General features: G+C 43.9%; 1 protein-coding gene across 2 annotated transcripts in view; it reads right to left on the bottom strand.

The window, feature by feature from the left end:
• The window catches only part of HGF (hepatocyte growth factor), a 127,205-nt gene that overhangs the window by 79,799 nt on the left and 33,261 nt on the right, over nt 1–14,145 (bottom strand). Inside the window, exons 5-6 of one of the 2 annotated variants that reach the window (XM_044280125.1) lie at nt 10,475–10,617; nt 7,202–7,322 (exon numbers count right to left, since the gene is read on the bottom strand). In XM_044280125.1, coding sequence (XP_044136060.1) covers nt 7,202–7,322; nt 10,475–10,617 — 264 coding nt within the window. The remainder of the gene's footprint in view (nt 1–7,201; nt 7,323–10,474; nt 10,618–14,145) is intronic. The other variant, XM_044280126.1, reaches the window with a different exon arrangement.

Here is a 14,145-nt window from a genome sequence, read left to right as displayed (position 1 = left end):
TGCTGTGTAGCCTGAGAAGTGATTAGCAGAGGACTGAGTGGAAGATTTAATAACTGCTGTAAAACCTAGATAAGATTCTGTGCATTTCCTATTACTTTCTGCCACTCTCTGGTTTCTGTGGACTATACTCTTTTTCCTGGAGACTGTGTTAATCTTTGCCGATGAACAAATCAATTTGTTAGAGTACAAATTCGACACAATTTTTTTTTAACATTCTGATTTGGTAGAATTTCAGAATTTTATATTCATTAGGGTAGAATTTTTCTAGCGAGAAGAAGAGAGAGAAACCTTTTCTACGCATTTAAAGCACTTTTAATTAGGGAAGAATCAATACATACCTGAGTAGAATTTGTTGATCGATACTGTAAGATCCTCACCTGCTTTGCACTCCAGGGGAACCAAGAGGGGTCCTCGTGGAGTTGCAGGACAGGTTATGCGTGTCTCTGATGCACCAGCGCTGACCCCTTTGCGAGCCAGTGCGGAGATGCGTCCGCGTGGACATCGGAGGGGAGGACCGTCAGAGTCCCGGGGACAGAGTGGCCAGGCGAGTGACAAGACGCCACGGCCAGGGTTGTCTCCGGTGTCTCCTGCGACTTCCGTTTCCGCATCTGGGTCCACGCGCTCGCAGACTCGCACTGAGTCAATCATGCGTCCGTGCGTACGCACGAGGGCAGGTTCGCAAAGGGATACACGGTCGCGAGTACGCGCGTCTTATGCACTTCGTCGACCAGTGGCGCATATTATACTGACTCACAAGAGCAAAGTGGATTAGGGAGCCAGCCATGGGTTAATCAACTTGTGATTGCCTTAGGCCTTGTACTCAGGTGCAGGGCAATTTGTTCACCTATGGTAGTGGACACTTGGCACCCTGGGATTGGTCAGCAGGCATTTAAAAGGAGGTCTCTCAGGGTGATCAGTGCCCACTGTTATTTTCCCTCAACCAGGTATAGGTCACAACTCCTAGTGACTGAAGACTGCCAGGAACTTTGTCCTTACAGCGGACCCAAGATCTGGAGTGACTCGACTGCCAAGTGCACAGCATCATTCAGCACTGGTTGGGACTATTCCTGGAATCTCCTTGCCTGGTTTTTTGTTATTATTCCTTGTTACCAGCAAGTGTCCTGGACGTTTATGTTTCTGGTGAATAAACACCTTTTTGCTTTCATCACTGGTCTGTTTGTTGGTGCCTTGCATTACAGAACAGTGGGCCCAACTAACAGTTGCCATGGACAAGATCCAGCAGCAGCTGAATGAATTAACGGGAGCCGTTAACCTGCTGTTCCAACAACGCCCAAATATACCAGCAGCCGCTGCAGCGCAAATCCAAGAGCAACTGACAACTGTGATGGAGGAGGTTCAGCAGCTTATCCAGGGAGCCTCAGCACTACCCGTCACTATCGCAAGGCATCAAACAGAACCTAAGATCCCTCTGCCTGACCCCTTCACAGGAGAGCGACAGGAGTTCTTAAAATTCAGGGACTCCTGTCTCCTTTATTTCCAGTTACGACCGATGGCTTCTGGCACTCTCAGGCAGAGAATTGGGATTGTAATGTCACTGCTACGTGGAGACCCCCAACGTTGGGCATTTAACTTGCCTCAAGACCATACAGCTTTTTCGTCAGTGGATGCCTTCTTCGAGGCTATGGCTGTGATTTACGATGACCCGGATCGTAATCGCACCGCAGAGACCAATCTTGAGCATATTCAACAAGGCCGCCGCCCAGCTGAAGAATACGCTGCAGAATTCAGGCGATGGGCAGCTTTCACCACCTGGGGCGACGCAGCCCTACGCCATCGCTTCCGTTTGGGACTTTCGGATGCGGTCCGGGATCTTCTTTTGGCCTTGCCTACCCCCTTCTCGTTGGAAATGGCTATCTCTCAGGCAATCGATGCCGACAGGCGAATCCGTGAGAGGCGAGTGGAACGGTCGTCTCGGTTTTCATCCCCTCGACCACATCCAGGGCCTCTAAAATCGGCCGAAGAGCCAATGGAGGTTGGATCCTCCCATCTCACACAGGCAGAACGAGCTCGTCGCCAACAGAAAGGCCTGTGCCTATTTTGCGGGAAGTCTGGACACCTCGTTAAAACCTGTCCCCTCCTGCCGGCGGGAAACGAATGAACCTAGGGGGCATAGAGGAGAACCCCCTAGGTGCTATTATCCCTCCTCCAAGCCGGGTGATGGTATCCATATCCTTACGGTGGCAAGACAAGGTCCATGAGTTGTCAGCACTAATCGATTCTGGGGCCGCTGGGAATTTTGTGGACTCAACCTTGGTTCGTCGACTTGGCATCCCGTTGATCCAGCCGAAAACCACCATGTCAGTGACCGCGATTGATGGTTCCCCTCTTCAAGATGGTCGTGCAGTGTGGATGACTCCGGGAATACAGGTAACGGTGGGGGCTGATCATCGGGAGACCTTAAGCCTTTTTGTCCTTGACATGCCATCCACTCCCGTGATTTTGGGTCTCCCATGGTTAAGGCTCCATAATCCAGTAGTGGACTGGCGCTCGGGTCTTATCTGTCAGTGGAGTACGGAATGCCTTACTAAGTGCATTCGTCCCGACCTGTCACTAGCCTCCATGGAAGTATTAAGTACTTTACCACAGCAGTATCATAATTTCCGAGATGTGTTCAGTCCTCAGGGGGCTGATGTATTACCTCCCCACAGGTCATATGATTGTCCTATAGACCTGTTGCCAGGCACCATGCCACCACGAGGGCATCTTTATAATCTCACTGGGCCTGAGGTTCAGGCTCAGCGGGAGTATATTAAAGAGAACCTTGAGAAGAATTTCATTCGTCCATCCACTTCCCCTGTGGGAGCTGGATTCTTCTTTGTGGAGAAGAAGGATGGAGGCTTGAGACCTTGCATCGATTATCGTGCCCTTAATCGGATTACAGTGAAGAATCGGTATCCACTGCCTCTGATTGATGATCTGTTTTCTCAGGTGGCAGGGGCCCGAGTCTTCACCAAACTCGATTTAAGGGGTGCTTATAATTTAGTTCGCATTAGAGAGGGTGACGAATGGAAGACTGCATTTAATACCAGAGACGGGCATTACGAGTATCTCGTGATGCCTTTCGGTCTCTGTAATGCTCCCGCGGTCTTCCAGGAGTTCATCAACGATGTTCTCAGAGATTTCTTGGATAGATGTGTTGTTGTCTATCTAGATGACATACTAATCTACTCCTCGGATCTGGTCTCTCATCGGAGACACGTGTGTCAGGTTTTCCAGAAGCTGAGGGAGAACCGCCTCTATGCCAAACTTGAGAAGTGTCTGTTTGAGGTGAAGGAGTTGCCTTTCCTGGGGTACATTATCTCAGAAAAGGGATTGGCTATGGACCCATCCAAACTTTCTGCTGTCTTGGATTGGCCTCAACCTAAGGATCTAAGGGGTTGCAGCGTTTCTTAGGCTTTGCCAACTTCTACCGCAAGTTTATTAAGAATTTTTCTGCGATAGTAGTACCTCTCACCAACCTCACTAAGAAGGGAGCTAATCCTTCTAAGTGGACGAGAGAGGCAGTCAGAGCCTTTGAGACGCTGAAACAGGCCTTTTGCACGGCACCAATTCTTACTCATCCAGACACCTCCAGACCTTTTGTTCTCGAGGTCGATGCCTCAGAGGTCGGTGTAGGGGCAGTTCTCTCACAGTATTCTGGGGACCCCGAGAGGTTACATCCCTGTGCCTTCTTCTCTCGGAAGCTCTCTCCAGCCGAGTGTAATTATGATATCGGCAATAGAGAGCTTCTGGGAGTAAGATTGGCTTTTCAAGAGTGGAGACATTGGCTAGAGGGTGCAGAACATCCCATCACGGTTTACACTGACCACAAAAATTTGGAGTATCTAGAGAGTGCCAAAAGACTCAACTCCCGACAAGCCAGGTGGGCATTGTTTTTCACCCGCTTCAATTTCCGCCTCACTTATAAACCAGGTTCCAAAAACGTGAAGGCAGATGCCCTGTCCCGCTGCTTCCCTAAGGCTGCTTCCGTCCTGGACTCTGAGCCAGAAACCATTCTCCCAACTAAATGTTTTCTTGCTGCCCTGGGGGCCGCAGAAGTAATGGAGGACTTGTCCTCTCTTCTTGAGCCCTCACAGGCAGAGAGTCCACCTGACAAACCCGAGGGTCGATGGTTCGTACCCATTAACCTTCGATTGGAGGTCATCCGACAGCTTTATGACTCAAAGTCTGCCGGGCATTTGGGTGTTAAAAAGACACTTGCCCTTGTTAAACGTCACGTGTGGTGGCCCAACATGTCCGTGGATGTTAAGGCCTATATCCAGGCATGTACTGTTTGCGCCAGATGTAAACCGCCCCGGTCTGCCCCTTCTGGGACTTTACTCCCACTGCCTATTCCCCAGGCTCCATGGACTCACATTTCCATGGATTTCATCACAGATTTGCCAAGGTCCTCTGGAAGTACGGTAATCTGGGTAGTGGTGGACCGTTTTAGTAAAATGGCCCATTTTATCCCACTCCCTGGATTGCCCTCGGCCAGAGAATTGGCAGATCTGTTCTTGAATCATGTCTTTCGATTACACGGAGCGCCGGATGACATTGTTTCAGACAGAGGAGTGCAATTCATCTCCCGCTTCTGGCGTTCTTTCTGCTCCCGATTGGGTATTAATTTGTCTTTTTCTTCTAGTTTTCACCCAGAGACCAACAGTCAGACGGAAAGGACTAACCAGACCCTGGAGCAATATCTCCGGTGCTTCGTGTCAGACTGCCAGGAGGAATGGGCAGCGTATCTACCCTTTGCGGAGGTGGCTTATAATAACTCTGAGCATGCTTCCACTAAGATGTCTCCGTTCAGGTGCGTGGGGGGCAGGGATCCAAGACTCTCTTCTTTGGCCGGACCCTCCACTGACTCACCGGTGGTGGATCAGTGGTTCAAGGATAGGCGTCCCATTTGGTCGTCGGCCCAGCGGAATCTCCGCAGTGCGGTGGCGCAACAGAAGAAATTTGCTGATCGTCATCGCACCGTAGAGCAAAAGTTTAAGGTGGGAGATCAGGTGTGGGTCTCCACCCGGAACATTCCGCTGCGTCAGCCATCTTCCAAGTTGGGTCCTCGATTCATTGGCCCATACCCAGTGACACAAAAGATCAACCGAGTTACGTACAAGGTTGCTCTTCCACCGTCGATCCGAGGAGTGAACACCTTTCATGTTTCACTTCTCAAATCGGCAGCCGACTCCGCTCCCTTCATTCAGACCCCATCCCCGCTGGAGGTCCAAGGGGTACCGGAGTTCGAAGTGAACAGAATTTTGGACTCTCGTTTTGTCCAGAGGTCTCTTCAATACTTGGTGGACTGGAAGGGTTTTGGTCCAGAGGAGAGATGTTGGATACCTGCTCGCCAGGTGCATGCGGATGAGTTGGTGGCAGCCTTTCACCGGGATAATCCGGGGAAAGCTTGCTTGGAGTCTTCAGAGCCGCCTCCTCGAGGGGGGGGTAATGTAAGATCCTCACCTGCTTTGCACTCCAGGGGAACCAAGAGGGGTCCTTGTGGAGTTGCGGGACAGGTTATGCGTGTCTCTGATGCACCAGCGCTGACCCCTTTGCGAGCCAGTGCGGAGATGTGTTCGCGTGGACATCGGAGGGGAGGACCGTCGGAGTCCCGGGGACAGAGTGGCCGGGCGAATGACAAGACACCGCAGCAAGGGTTGTCTCCGGTGTCTCCTGCCGTTTCCGCATCTGGGTCCACGCGCTTGCATACTCGCGCTGAGTCAATCATGCGTCCGTGCGTACGCACAAGGGCAGGTTCGCAAAGGGATACACGGTCGCGAGTACGCGCTTCTTATGCACTTCGTCGACCAGTGGCGCATATTATACTGACTCACAAGAGCAAAGTGGATTAGGGAGCCAGCCATGGGTTAATCAACTTGTGATTGCCTTAGGCCTTGTACTCAGGTGCAGGGCAATTTGTTCACCTATGGTAGTGGACACTTGGCACCCTGGGATTGGTCAGCAGGCATTTAAAAGGAGGTCTCTCAGGGTGATCAGTGCCCACTGTTATTTTCCCTCAACCAGGTATAGGTCACAACTCCTAGTGACTGAAGACTGCCAGGAACTTTGTCCTTACAGCGGACCCAAGATCTGGAGTGACTCGACTGCCAAGTGCACAGCATCATTCAGCACTGGTTGGGACTATTCCTGGAATCTCCTTGCCTGGTTTTTTGTTATTATTCCTTGTTACCAGCAAGTGTCCTGGACGTTTATGTTTCTGGTGAATAAACACCTTTTTGCTTTCATCACTGGTCTGTTTGTTGGTGCCTTGCATTACAGATACAGACAAATTAGACCTAAACTAATTTTCTCTATTTTTTATTTTTCTCGTCAGTTTACTACAATTTATTGCAGCTTCTATAAAGTACTACTCTGCCATAAGGTCTATTGAAATAATAAATGAAGTACTGTATTATGCCACCAATATGGCCACTCCAAAGAGAGTTTTTAAAAATAAGAATCGACAATAATATTAGAAAAGTAACAAACATTATTTTAAATCATAGAACTAAATCTATTCAATGAGACTAAATCAAATATGAGACATTCCTTTAACAAGGGGAAAAAAAGCAAACACTAACCCATTGGCACAAATACTTGTTTAGATTACATTTAGTAAACTATGCCCAGTGATATACCCGCCAATATGAAAAGTACTTGAACAAAGACCTGGCTTTATACTGTAAGTCATCTCAAACTTCCTAAGACTTTTTTCCAAGGTATAAAAGTCTAAATAATATCATAAACTTGATGGCGTACATACAGTACAAGATGACATAGAGGGGCATGATGACATTGTACTTACTAGAAGAGATTAGAAGTTTTAATAGGCTTTACGCTGACATTGACACTTTAAATGAATGAGATGAGTTAATGTGAAAGGAGCATTATAGTATTTGACATAAAGTATTTTCATGTTTTTGAGCCTATAAGCAGAAAATGTGACAGAAAGATCTATCAAGATACTTATTAACAGTTGGGACCTATATCATTTTCATTTGCCATATTCAAATGCGGAAATGTCATCTGGCTCTGGACAGCTAAGATGTGTTGATGTATACCTTTATGCTTTGGTGATGGGGCAAAAACATCAACAGATTGATACATTTCCACATGATTGTATTTTTTTCATTGTATATCAGTCATCAGATAGAAACATGTTTCCCCCAACAATAAATAGTTTCTCTGAAATCCTTACCGCTCTGGGCGAAACTTGTGCTTATGTGGCCTTTGCAAATCCCATCGCTGACATTCTTTTCCTGACTCTGTGTAATCCATTGGTCCTCTGTAGTGTTCACCATTACAGGTCACACATTCCACTGAAATGATTATATTGTACATAAACAGTTTGCACAGGTTAAATGAATGCAGTTTTATGAATGAACTGAAAAACTCAAAGGAAAAATGTTTACTAATATCAAGGAACAGAATATATGAAAATACAGCTTCGGACACATGTATCTCACGGTCTCAAGGGGCATCAGGTTTAACAACTCAATTGAAGGAAAAATCTTGCAAAAACTCACCAGCCAAATGAGTGCCAAAAATGTTATACGGTCAATGAAACTGCAAATGCTCCATTGAGAATTGCATTTGCATCATATGTTATTATGTATTTAGGGTGTCAGATTAGTTTATGTTCCATGGGTTGAATTAGACACAGAAAGCAGAACAAGTTAGAATGGCTGTTAAGAATACATTGTTCTTTAGTTTGTAAATAAGCCATTGCAAGAATTTGCTTTTGTTCTTTTCATGAAAATAATTGTCAGTACGGGATAGTACATATGTTCTGACTGAGCTACAGGCTTAAAAACAATAAAACATAATTTATTACTGAATAAACTTATATACTTTAGAGGGCTCTTCTAACAATGACAACACATGTCCCCATTTGGGACCTCCTCTGCTAAATAATGTAGTTGACACTCTTGTGGACCCAGCCTGTCTGTACATTGTTTAGTCGGCCATTCATTTAGATGGTAGCCAAGTAATATAAAAAATTTCTTAAAGCAACATCAGTGGCTTAGAGACGATGGGCCTGCAGCAATCAACTAATCCCTGGGACAGCCTGTTTTGAAAAAGGGGTGGCATTCACGAGACAAACTCTTAGAATACTAAAATAAAAAATAAAACATACTAAAACTGGCCATTTTGACTAAAGCAACCTGTCAACAGTCATATTTCTAGTTTATACTAGATAACATAAACTCTGCACTGTGATTGGTTGCCATTAGCCATTTTTTTTTTTTTTTTTTTTCATTTTTGATAAATAAGGTCTGGTGAACATGAAAGCATTCCTTTGAAGCAACATCCTCCATATTTAAAGAAAATCTGTCATTGTTGAAAAATGTTTTATAGTGTAATGTAGCATTACAAAAGGATGCTTTATACTTCTGGACTCACTTCCTTAGTGCCTTATAAATAAGATGTATCTTTGGGCTCTTTGTCATTTAAAGAGGACTTGTAACCAAAAAAATGCAGTGCTATCTGCAAGCAGCATGTTATAGAGCAGGAGGAGCTGAGCAGATAGATTTATAGTTTTGCAGAAAAGATTCAATATAATTTGTAATTTACAGGTTATATAGTTAAATCTCTATATTGTGTTTTCATCTTCTGTACAGACCTATTTGTTTGAATGGCTACAAATAGAGATGAGCGAGTTATGAAAAATTCTACTCAGGTACTTCGACGAATTTCAGAAAGAAATTTGATTCATGATGAATTACTTTGTCTTGAAGTGCATTCCTTTGTATGTAGTGGGTACAATATTTGGGAATGACAATCTGTAGCCTCAGATGCAGCGATCAAGATGAACGCTGCATCTGAGGAGTTCAATGAGGTGGGTGGGGCTGAAGGGATAATGGGGTGTACGATTGGGGGTCTAGAGGTCTTATGGGGGTCTGATTGGGTGTCTGGAGGTCTAATGGGGCTCTGATTGGGTAGCTGGAGGTCTAATAGGGGTCTTATATGGAGGTCTGGAGGTCTAATGGGGGTCTTATATGGAGATCTGGAGGTTTAACGGGGGCTTATCTGAGGTATTATATTGGAGCGGGTCTGACATGAAGGTCTAATGGAGGTCTGATATGGGTCTGGCAGAGGTCTAAAGGGGGTCTGGTCTGAGATGTGGGGGGGTCTCATCTGGGGTTTTATATGGGGGTATGATCTGAAAGGTTTTTGTACTGGCACGCTATCTGTGTGGTACCAGTATTTTCAGGGGGACTGTTTCTGCAGTATAGTATTAGGGGAGGGGTCAGGATAGGGTGTTGAAAAGGTGAAGATGATCGAAAAGTAGGAAAGTAAGATGTCTGTTAAACTCTGCAGAGACAAGACGCGGCTAAAAGAAATCATCATGGCGGTCAAGTCTGAAAGGAGAAGATGAGGAAAGAGAATATCTACATCAGAGACATCACTATTACCCTGTATGTTCTGTAGCGCTGTATGTAATGTTTTCCAAGCATGTCTTTAAAAGGGTTGTCCACTTTTTTTTTTTGTATGAGCGCTGCCTTCTCTGCTCTGTTTACCAACTCACCGCTGCAATTGTAGAGGCAAGCAGGTGAACAGAGGAGAGAAAGCAGCTCTCATATGAGAGCTGCCCTCTCTTAAAACAGCTGATCGGTGGGGGTGCCCGGAGATGCCCGCCGGTCTGATATTGATGACCTATCTTGAAGATACAGTAGGTCATCAGTAGTAAAAAGAGGACAACCCCTTTAACAGCAGGACTGAAGGGAATTGGTTAGGTTGAGAATTTAGCATGGGGAAATGTTTCAATTTTTGCCTCAGGCAGAAGAAAGGCTAGGTACACCCCTGCCCCTTGCCATAAAGCACTGAGGAAAGGTGGGGGGCCCAAGCTGAACTCTTGCACCAGGCCCACGAGTCTTTAGCTACGCCCCTGCATACACATCTGTATTGAGGAGATTCAAATGTACCCAGGGATGTAAATCTATATGTGAGTATACAAACTGCAAGTTGCACATTTTCAGAATCAGTGTAATACATTTCATTCTTGGCATATGAATAACTCCATTTCATCTCAGTGGCACAATCTGTTTGGAACATTGTAAATTAATACCAGAATAGTTAGTATTGGAAACGTGCATCTAAACAGTTTCACATATCTCATGCTTTGGACAAAGACCAGGTTGCTTTGAGACTCTTTGCACGTATTAGAATATGGGGTTCACAGGATGAGCTCCTATTGCTGTCTGCAGGTAAACCTTATGTTATTCAGTATTCACCCCCAGAAGCAATCATTCATGCGTTCCTGCATTCCACAGTTGGGCACATGTTGGTTCAGCAGGGTCCAAAAGAATACAAATATCAGTATTTTTACACTTTGTGGCCTGAGCATTGTTATGGGCATGAGGTCTTTCAATACAGAAGCCTGCTAGACTTTGAACTGTGAAATAAAATCCATGTGACAATACAGTCTATTCTGTTTATCAACTCCTTAAGAGAATCCATACAATCTTACCTGCTGAGCATGATGGTATATTACATACTTCATGACGAACTTTTGGGTTTTTAGTAAAACACCAAGGCCCTCCTTCTTCTCCTTTAGGATTTCGACAATAGTTTTCATTGAGGTCTTTGCTTTGGTAGCTCGAATGCAAAAAGCTAGTTTTAAAATGACATTATAGCACATGTTGTAGTAAGTGTTGTTATATTAGTTAGTATGAAAATTTAACATGCACTACCACAGTAAAGATATTTTAGTATGCCCCCTTTTTATGTAATGTTGTGCCCTACATATGACAACCATGCCAGTAGTAATGTTAGCCATATCACTGCTCCCAAAATTAGCAATATTAATTAGCAGCTGACACTGTAAACACCGCTAATTACCAGCCTTCTAGTGACAGCTGAATGTGTATTATTAGACGAGATGCTTCTTCTGATAGGTAAACGCTAATGGTATACATAGGAAAGTAATTAGATACTAAGAGGTTTGCAAACAAACGAGCTATAAAACTAGCAAATGTTTAGTGTAAGAAACGCAATGCTTAGGTTATAGAAAATAGCAGTAGTAGTAGAGATATAATAGAAACAATTTGTAAATGGTTAGTATTTGCATGTATATGGAAAACTAGAACAATTATACAATATTTCTAGGGATAACATTATGAAAAGATCTTTGTATCTACTGGCCTTTTGTCATATAAACCATCTGACAAAATAATTGACTTCACTCAGAATAATATACAGAATCAACAATCCTGGCTTCTCATGTCATCTTTTTTATATTATGATCATCAATCAGTCCCTTTAAAACACTAGCTATAATATGGAATTTTGTATATATTACCCAATTATCACAATTAAAGTGAACTTTCATGTACATTCTGTCCCAATCATTCGTGTAATATACTTTATTATGGAAAGATGTTTCTTTGTCCTAGAAAAAAGGGTGTAAAGAGTCTTCTTAGCAAAGCTGTAAATGAGCATAGCTGAGTAGAGTCTGTCTTCAGTCTTCAATTCCACTGAGCACTGAAGACACCTATGTGTAACATACAGAGCCTTCCAGCCTCTTATAATTATATTAGCCCTTGACTATGTACACCTGCTCTAACTATTATTACCCACCACCCTGCCTAACTGACTTGTTAAACAAAGGTGCTCAGTAGAACTGAAGACTGAAGACAGACTCTTCTTAGCAATGCTCAATGTTTTTCTCATGTATTCTAGTACAAAAAGCATATTTCCCTAATAAAATATATTCCAAAAATGTATCACTTCCCTGTCCCTTCACAATATTAAAAATAAACTGAAATTACATTTACACTTTTGGTCGAGCACCAAAGTGCTTGGGTGCTCGAGTAGAACACCTCGGGATGCTCGGGTGCTCTACTGAGCACCCGAGCACAATGGAAGTCAATGGAAAAACTCGAGCATTAAACCAGGCACCCCCTAATCTGAAGAGGGGAGGGTGTCTGGTTCATAGGAAAAGGTTAGAAATTGATGGAAACAACACTGAAATGGTTCGGGAACAGCATGGGGAGGATGTCTGAATGCATCTTGGACTCCCAGGTCGCTGCTGGGAACGATGTTGTCCAAGTAGTACGCCACTTTTACAGACTGACAATAATATGCACAAAACCAAAGATAAAATCGATTTTAGAGGAAAAATTGTTAAGAAACATTCTTTCCTGTATATGTCCTTGTATATAAAGTGCAAGTGCTGCCAAAAATTACAAGGAAGCTGCACTACGATACAACCTGTATATCACATAAAGGAAGGTCTCATTCACATTATGGTACAATTGTTCAGGTAGTGGGACTCCGACACTCATAAAGCCTATGCACTAAGGGAAAGGGCTACCAAAAATTGCAAGGAACTGGCACTCCAATACACCCTTTATTACACATAAAGGAGGGCATCATACACACCCTTGAAAATTTATGATTGCTGGCCTTCTGGGTTACCCTCAAAATATTTGGAGTGAGAGCCTGCTGATGAGCTGGCTATCTAAAAGATTTTGCTGGCGAGGGCCTGCTGCCGAGCTGACCATCTAATACATTTTGTGGGTGAGTGCCTGCTGCTGAGCTGACCATCTAAAACAATTTGTTGGCGAGGGCCTGCTGCCGAGCTGACCATCTAAAAAATTTTGTGGGTGAGGGCCTTTATGGGTGAGGGTTTTAGCAATTTAGCGCAGGTTGCACTAAAAATATATTTTGCTGCCACACACAATAGTCCTTCAAAGGAATTTCAGGTCTATAACAAGTATAAAAACTAAAATATTGCTATTTCAATCCCTACACTATCTCCCCCTTCTGCTCCCCAGCTCTCGCTAACTAATACTGAGCCGAACATGTGTCATCGGGTGCTATATAGCACCCGATGACGTGTTTCGGCAAGCTAATCACTGTAATGCCAGCAGCCAACATGGCTACGGCATTAGTGAATGGCAGTACTCACCTGCATGCTTATTGGCTGCATAGCAGCCAACAAAATTGCAGGGAGGAGACTCGAGCATCGCGCTCGAGCACACGCGGTATTCGGTCGAACACCGCAATGTGCCGAGCATCGGGATGCTTTAGCCGAACTAGTGTTCGACCGAGCATGCGTGCCCAACACTACACTTTAGCGACTAGTTGAGTAGAATTTTACCCACCGCATAATTTTATGCCATCTTAAGGAATAACAAGCTGTGCATTGTAACACATTTTCATTAGCTTTATATAACATTTCTCACCTACAGAAATAATAAAACAGTCTCTCCAGGTGTCTTCACTACAAAGCTATGTTCAATCTATTAAATATGTTTTTTTTTCACATGACACTCCTCTTAAGAAAATAATATATCTGCCAATATTATATTCTTTACTATGTTTTCAGTCTAGTCTATGGATGGTGACACATTTCTGCAGTCCATGATGGGGTTGTGCAGTTGGTGGACCAGAACTATTTGTATCCCTGGTGTGTGCACAGATTCAAGAGTCTGTGCATTTGCCAGTGTTATAGTTCTGGCCTGTCCATAGCTCCTCTCTCGTTCTGGGTGATGGATATGATGCCCTTATCAAAAGACTAGATAGTAAACCTGGATCGTAAACCTGAACGAGGTGATTTTTAACTTTAGCTCATTCTCAAATTATGGACAGACAAGGTTTTTGATTTTTTTATCCTATATTCTTTAAGCCATATTTTTTTTATATATATATATTAATTAGTATAGCTACTTCACTATTTGAGGTGTTTGAGTTTTTGTAGGCATCATAGTTGATTATTTAAATTTTTATGAAATGTTTAAAATAATGCATAGAAAAAGCAAATTCACTATAGTTGTTTTTTTATTGCAAGAGGGCCTTTTGCGGGTGTCATTGCTAAACTTGGGTTGCGACTTGGCCAGGCTTGTGGGCACAATAAATTGTGTAAGCCTGTGGTTATAGAGTAGAGATAAGCAAAGTTTTGCCAAATTTTTTCAAGAAATTTGCTTCATTCTGAATTAATTTGTCATGAAGTGTGTTAAATCAGCTATATCCTGGCCTGCAGAGGTAGTGTATCTATGGGTACACCACTGTGAATTGCAGCAACATGCATAGCTAGTCCTTTTTGGTAGTGAAACAGTTACTGTGACAGGCAAGTTGGCACTCCAATAACAGTAAAATTAGACAGATTATTCACCCCAATTTAAGAATCAAGGCCTA

This window comes from Bufo gargarizans, chromosome 2 (assembly GCF_014858855.1).
Source record: "Bufo gargarizans isolate SCDJY-AF-19 chromosome 2, ASM1485885v1, whole genome shotgun sequence".
Lineage (NCBI taxonomy): Eukaryota > Metazoa > Chordata > Amphibia > Anura > Bufonidae > Bufo > Bufo gargarizans.
Note: the sequence above shows the minus strand (reverse complement) of the source record. Positions and strands in the feature narration are given on the sequence as shown.